This window comes from Entelurus aequoreus, linkage group LG08 (assembly GCF_033978785.1).
Source record: "Entelurus aequoreus isolate RoL-2023_Sb linkage group LG08, RoL_Eaeq_v1.1, whole genome shotgun sequence".
NCBI lineage: Eukaryota > Metazoa > Chordata > Actinopteri > Syngnathiformes > Syngnathidae > Entelurus > Entelurus aequoreus.
Genome location: NC_084738.1, coordinates 72705715 through 72713214, shown reverse-complemented (window position 1 = coordinate 72713214; position 7500 = coordinate 72705715). Strand labels below are relative to the sequence as shown.

Genomic DNA, 7500 nt, shown 5'->3' with positions numbered 1-7500 from the left:
CCAGCCTGGCTAACTTGGCATTAAGAGGATATATGGGCTTATTGTTCTTCCACCATAGAAGTGGCTCAAAATATAGTTTTTAATTCAACACGGACTTATATCTGCTGCTATAAAAACATTTGTTATTGCTTTAGCCCTGCCTGACTCGCCGAGGAGAGGCTGCTTGAATGCGGTGGTGACGCTTCAAATGGGTGAGCTTGTTTGAGGTGTTGTCAGAAGCAGCTGCTGAACAATGTCGGCAAACCTCCGTCCTCCATTGTTGTATCGCGCAGCCGAAGTGTTCCCAAACGGGAGATCTTAACGAGGCAGGAGGGTCTTCCAGCTCTGGCTTTTACATGTTGTCCTAGCCCGGTCGCTGCTAGCATGCCGTGTGTTGTGCCTCGGTGTGCATTGTTTACACAACGTGCGTTACGCTACTTAATATGTCCGTGTGGAAACTCGTTCGGTACACCTCCGAACCGAACCGAAACCCCCGTACCGAAACGGTTCAATACAAATACACGTACCGTTACACCCCTACTGTTTACACTACAGTTGTCATTCACTTCAATTTCAGTGAATCTCGCTCACAAATGAATATCTTCATATGTATGCTTTTACCGGAAAATATATCGAGATATGTATCGAATATCGAGTTTAAGTAAAAATATATCGAGATATACTTTTCCGTCCGTATCGCCCAGACCTAACTGCTACTAATCAGTATCAGCTAACAACAACTTCAATTGATCAGGGGCCGTATTTGTCAAGCTTCTTAGAATTACTGCTAAGAAGTCTGCTAAGAGTTGACTTATGAGTAAAGAAATTCTTCGCTGAAAGCTGCACTTAAAAGTTAGTTATCAAGCGTCTTACTCACACTTTCAGCGAAGTGTAGGACTGAATCTTAAGTGTCACACTCAGAGCTGAATTACGACATTACTATGTGCCGTAAACGGAATTTTAGGTGACGTCATTTCTGTGTCCATAGAAATGACCAATCACGGAAGGGAATCCCTTGTCTAAGAATAAAGAAATATCATAGAAATATTTAAGTGGACAATGGGAGTGTATATTTGGACAATAAACTACAAAATAATACAAAACAAACTAGTCCCCGCCGGCACTCACGCTACCGCTCCCTCTCTTCTCTCGCCCACACACTCACTGACGTCACTCACCTCACATGCTGTCACCTATTAAAGGGCCACACACACACATACGCTACTCTCATAACATTTTCTTTCCAATTCATTAATTAGGCAACTAATTTGAAACTGGTGTGGGTGGCTCTATCTATACTAGCCCACTGCAGCCACATGCAGAAATCAACATGGAATCGAAAATTATTAAATCTGTGACAAAAATAATACCCGCTCTGTCTAAACGATACCGTTTAATCAGCTGCTCGTCATCAAACAAAGCCAGGACATCCTTCCGCTCCCTGAACGTTCGCGCACGTCTCTCTCGCCTCAGTGCCATCCCCTGCTGGCAACTCCTAACCACTTAGGACACCTCTGAAGGTCTCTTAAATATCGTGGAGAGTAGGAGTGATTCTTAGACTTAAGAAAGTTGATAAATAGCTTTTATTCTTAAGTTTGAGAGTAGGACTAAATTTCGCAAATTCTCAGGACTTAAGTGGAAGATGGCACTCTAAGACGCTTGATAAATACGACCCCTGGGGCCGTACTTATCAAGCTTCTCAGAGTGCCATTTTACACTCAAGTCCTGAGAATTTGCGAAATTTAGTCCTACTCTCAAACTTAAGAATAAAAGCTTTTTATCAACGTTCTTAAGTCTAAGAATCACTCCTACTCTCCACGATATTTAAGAGACCTTCAGAGGTGTCTTAAGTGGTTAGGAGTTGCCAGCAGGGGATGGCACTGAGGCGAGAGAGACGTGCGCGAACGTTCAGGGAACGGAACAATGTTTTTTTTTTTTGATGACGAGCAGCTGATCAAACGGTATCGTTTAGACAGAGCGGATATTATTTTTGTCACAGATTTAATACTTTTCGATTCCTTGTTGATTTCTGCATGTGGCTGCAGTGGGCTAGTATATATAGAGCCACCCACACCAGTTTCAAATTAGTTGCCTAATTAATGAATTGGAAAGAAAATGTTATGACAGTAGCGTATGTGTGTGTGTGGCCGTGAGGTGAGTGACGTCAGTGAGTGTGTGGGCGAGAGAAGAGAGGGAGCGGTAGCGTGAGTGCCGGCGGGGACTAGTTTGTTTTGTATTATTTTGTAGTTTATTGTCAAAATATACACTCCCATTGTCCACTTCAATATTTCCAAGATATTTCTTTATTCTTAGACAAGGGATTCCCTTCCGTGATTGGTCATTGCTATGGACACAGAAATGACGTCACCTAAAATTCCGTTTACGGCACATAGTAATGTCGTAATTCAGCTCTGAGTGTGACACTTAAGATTCAGTCCTACACTTCGCTGAAAGTGTGAGTAAGACGCTTGATAACTAACTTTTAAGTGCAGCTTTCAGCGAAGAATTTATTTACTCTTAAGTCAACTCTTAGCAGACTTCTTAGGAGTAATTCTAAGAAGCTTGATAAGTACGGCCCCAGGACTTTAGTGGAAGATGGCACTCTAAGACGCTTGATAAATACGGCCCCAGGTCTCTACTAAGCGAACGGTTGCCAGCGGGAAAGTCAGCAGCAACAAACAGAAGATGGCACAGAAACGTTACCTGTGTGACATGTTTGGCCTCCTGTGGCGCGTCTGTTGTGTCTGTAGCCAACATGGCACCCCTGGAGATCCCTAATCCCGCACGGCGTGCTGCAAGAATCAGAAACAAGAACTTGAGCTTGACTTATGTCCTCCTTTGCAATGAAACATGGTATTAAAAGGACCTGTTCTTCCTCTCTTCATGCAGTTAGTAGGTATTGTGCCATTGAGCTATTCAAACATTTTCCATCATGTGGAAACTTTGTGTGTTTTTAACTAAGTCATCATCTGGGTCACGTGTTGCTCTGATCTCAGCCCTGAAAGCAGTTTATACTTCACAACTTCCCCCATGTCAACATGACATGAATCAATCATGATAAGAATAGTAGAATACTCTCAATCTAAACAATACACAACCTCATTTGCATACTCATTTGCATACAGTGACAAGAGTCGGTGTCTACTTCCTGTGAGAGCTCTTGGGAAGTAAATCCCTCTGATATTCAAACGTTGTCACGTCAAGCATGCCAGGAACGATCGGCACAAAAAGACATAAACAGTAAATAAATAGTAATTCACCCCTAAATTGGGCCCAGACGTTAAAATGTATAGCTAGCCACAAAAGCTACATGACGTCACTAGCTTAGCTTAGCCGAGCCGCTTCCTTACCGAGAAAAGTTGACTTTCCGTTTGGGTCCAAAAGACAGCCGCCTGTGCGCTATAAAAAGTAAACACCGCTTCTGACATGACGTCGCCTGTAAACGCTTCAAAAATGGGACAATATCTGCAGTTAGTGAAGATTTGTTAGCGGAGAGGAGAGATTAGTAAAGTGCAGAGTAGTAGCAGACGACGCGCGGTGCATCATGGGAACAAGGATGACGCGTTCACTGACAGTTGTTTTCTTCTAGATCGTGATCATTCTGAAATATGTCCTTTAATGTACATTTTATTCGCTTCACAGATCTAAAACGCCGATTAATAGTATTATTATGTGTGGATTTTTCCTGCTAAAATATTCGAAGTGTCACAAAATTATGAACAGTGTTTTTTTTTTTGGCGAAGCCCCGGATGTACGAGCACCCGCAAAGGCAGCACTGTGTGGAAAGCGTGTTGATGTTGTTGTCATGTGAGAATGTTCCAGTATGGCCTAAAGTCAGACTGACACACTTTCAACACACTTGTCAGAGCACAAAGTCACTCAAAACATAACATAGTTATAAAAAATACTATTTATGGAAAAAAAAAAGTGGAATAAAAGAGCAAACAGGAGAAATGTAACAAGAGAAAAAGTTGCAATGTCGACTCTAATAACACAAAGCTGCCATGCAGGCTGTTTTTTTTTCTTTAAAACTGTCATTTCTCAAAAAATAATAATGAATCAAAATCAATGTTGTAATTAATTATTGACCTCTTTAAGACTCCAATTACTTACCATCAAATATTCCACTTTGAAATATTATTTGGGGAAAATGTAGCATATTTGGCGTGTTTGCCATATTAAAAACAAAGTTTTCTTTGACAAAAAGGGTACGAAACAGACCAATAACATTTTTTTAAACATCGACAGACAAATCTGAAGTTGATCTAGAGATCTAAATATTGAAAGTAAAAACTAAGCAAAACATATGACTTATTTTTAATGATCCCTGTCATTTTAGTAGGTTTTTTTTGTTTTACTGTAATTGTATTAAAAAAAAAAATGACTCAAAATCACAATTGTTATGAATTATTGACCTATTTAAGGCTCCAAATATTTCACATCTAAAATGCCACTTTATCATGTGTTTTTTTTTCTTTTTCTTTTAGACAAAAATGCTGTAAAAAAAAAAACCCACAGTGAATTTCACAATTTGACCATGAAATCTATTGCTACTTTTACATTGCACAATTTGATGGACAACTTGCTTTGAAATCATTAGTATTAGTATTTATTTCTATTTGAAAAATGGTTTGAATGTTTGATCACACATCTTTGCATAATTAGACAATATTTAAGTTAACGTAACTTGCGATTACATGGAGTACATGTATTTTTTTTTCTCCCAGAATACAAATAAATAATACATTTAGTAAGAAAAGTTACAGTGCTTTATTGATACATATTATTTGCAGGCTTTTCCAGGGCCACATCTGGCCCCCGGGCCTTGAGTTTGACACCTGTGATGTAGATTAACTATATCTGTGTTGGATACTTCTCTTGTTGCCTTATTTGTATTGGACTTTATTAAATGTTTGGGTAGAATTGTATTTAAGTAATAGATAATTTTATCAGAGAAAGGGACAAGCGGTAGAAAATGGATGGATGGACGGATGGATGTTTAACTATTGTATGGAGGAATGTAGTTCCTCATAGAATCGGCACCCAATGTTATTAAAAAGTATTGATTTTGAATCGAGATGTCAGGAATTGCTGTTGGTCTTCAACCCCAGGATGCAGAGATGGCAGGAAAACATGACTTTAATGTCAAAAGGAAATGCAGGGAAAACAGGAACCAGCAAAACAATCATTGAGGCAGACATAGATAGCAGCCAGCTGATTGACAACGGGTGTGCCAGGCTACCAGTCAGCGGCAGGTGAGGGGAAATAGCGCTCAGGGAGACAAGCAGGAAGTGGAACTAAAATAAGAGCGCTGACAGGAAATAAACGTCAGCCGAGGAAACACAACAAGACGTGAACGTGACAGATCGTTTTGAATCGAATCGTTACTCCGAAGACTTGAATCCCAAAGACTCACAGCCCGAGTAACCACAACACAAATAATAACAAAAACAAATCAAGAGACGTTTTGACAAAAGCAGAATATCTTTGAATCTCAGTCAAACTTTTGGGCAAGAGTAGAAGAGAAAGTCAAAGACAAATACAAATAGAGCTGGGCTGTCAAACTCATTTTCATCGAGGGCCACGTTGCACTTTTGTCTGCCCTCAGACAAAATAATAACAATAATAAAGGAAACATGTTAGAATAATTGTTTCTAAACGATCACAGAAACGTTGTATTACATTGAGTTCCTGGCAGGGGGGCGGGAGCTGTCTTTGGGGCCTACCAGGAGGAAGGCTCGTAAAACTCCACTGGGACTTCAAAGCGGACAGATGGCAGGATCTGCCCAATTTCCAGACAAACTCTTTTTGAAGTATTTTACGAACTCTCTTTGAACTATTTTATGGAACTCTCTTTGAACTATTTTGTGGAGCTCTTTTCGAACTATTCTACCACCTCTCCTTTTGAACTGTTCGGTAACCAAAGGCAACGCTGTTTACGACCCACTTCCCTCTGGAAGCAGCTGTGGTCAGGTGGGGGGGGGGGGGGAGAAAGCCAAAATAAAAGAAGGAGGCATGCAATCTTTTGGCAGAGCGTGCTGAGATACTGTACAAGGGTACAGTGTGTCCAGACGTGTCTCCTCAATTGAGTCCAAATTAAATTCTGTCTCGGTTTCATTTGATTAGTAAATGCATATTTTACCTACACTATAAGAAAAAAAAAAGTGTGGATTTTGCGGTCAAAAAAATGGCAGAAATGTACCATAAAATTGACAGTAAAATGGTCTGTCTATTTTACTGTCAAATTCTGCCAGTTTAAACATATTTTTTTGGCATAAAAAATATGGTTGCTGTTTTCACAGTGTATCTGTAAATGTAAACATGGTAAAACAGTTTTTTTTTCTTTTGGTAGGATTCTGAAGACCGAGGTGTATATTGTCATGTTTTTTGTTTTTTTTGTCCTGTCCAGCTTTTCAGGCAAATCATATTTTTGATGTAGAGGGTAGATGCCCATGTCGGCTGTTCACATTTACTTTACAAAAGAGAAGTGTAAGATACTTCTCTTGTTGCCTTATTTGTATTTGACTTTATTAAATGTATTTATATTATCCTTTGGTGCAGCCGGGCCGGAGCAGGAGGGGATAGAAAGAGGAAAAAAAAGGAAGACAGGGGGGGAAATTGTGGGGACAAGAGGGGGATAAGACAGAGAGACAAAAACAACAACAGCAAACACAACAATAACAACAACAACAACAGAGCAACATCAGCAAATAGGATATGTACAAATATGATGGTAAAAGTGATAGCAAAGAAGCAGTTAGTGAAATAAATAATAATACAGAAATGACAATGAGCATTATTACACTAAAAATGGATCAATACAAATAGAAATATCACTATTGATAATGAACAATACCAATAATTGACCTCTATTATCAATGTTGAAATGCAACAATACATATACGTAATGATAACTAGAGATACTAAAGCAGGGGTCACCAACGCGGTGCCCGCGGGCACCAGGTAGCCCGTAAGGACCAGATGAGTAGCCCGCTGGCCTGTTCTAAAAATAGCTCAAATAGCAGCACTTACCAGTGAGCTGCCTCTATTTTTTAAATGTTATTTATTTACTAGCAAGCTGGTCTCGCTTTGCTCGACATTTTTAATTCTAAGAGAGACAAAACTCAAATACAATTTGAAAATCCAAGAAAACATTTTAAAGACTTGGTCTTCACTTGTTTAAATAAATTCATTAATTTTTTTACTTTGCTTCTTATAACTTTCAGAAAGACAATTTTAGAGAAAAAATACAACCTTTTTACCTTTTTAAATTCCTTCCTCTTCTTTCCTGACAATTTAAATCAATGTTCAAGTAAATTTATTTTTTTTATTGTAAAGAATAATACATACATTTTAATTTAATTCTTCATTTTAGCTTCTGTTTTTTTGACGAAGAATATTTGTGAAATATTTCTTCAAACCTATTATGATTAAAATTCAAAAAAATTATTCTGGCAAATCTAGAAAATCTGTAGAATCAAATTTAAATCTTATTTCAAAGTCTTTTGAATTTCTTTTAAA

At 38.7% G+C, this 7500-nt stretch overlaps 1 protein-coding gene across 1 annotated transcript in view; it reads right to left on the bottom strand.

Moving 5' to 3' along the window:
• plekhm1 (pleckstrin homology domain containing, family M (with RUN domain) member 1) overlaps positions 1–3520 on the bottom strand; it is a 26248-nt gene extending 22728 nt beyond the window's left edge. Inside the window, exons 1-2 of the mRNA XM_062057290.1 lie at positions 3330–3520; positions 2683–2771 (exon numbers count right to left, since the gene is read on the bottom strand). Of these exons, the coding sequence (XP_061913274.1) occupies positions 2683–2736 (54 nt within the window). The 5' untranslated portion in view covers positions 2737–2771; positions 3330–3520. The remainder of the gene's footprint in view (positions 1–2682; positions 2772–3329) is intronic.
• Between the last annotated feature and the right edge of the window lie 3980 nt (positions 3521–7500).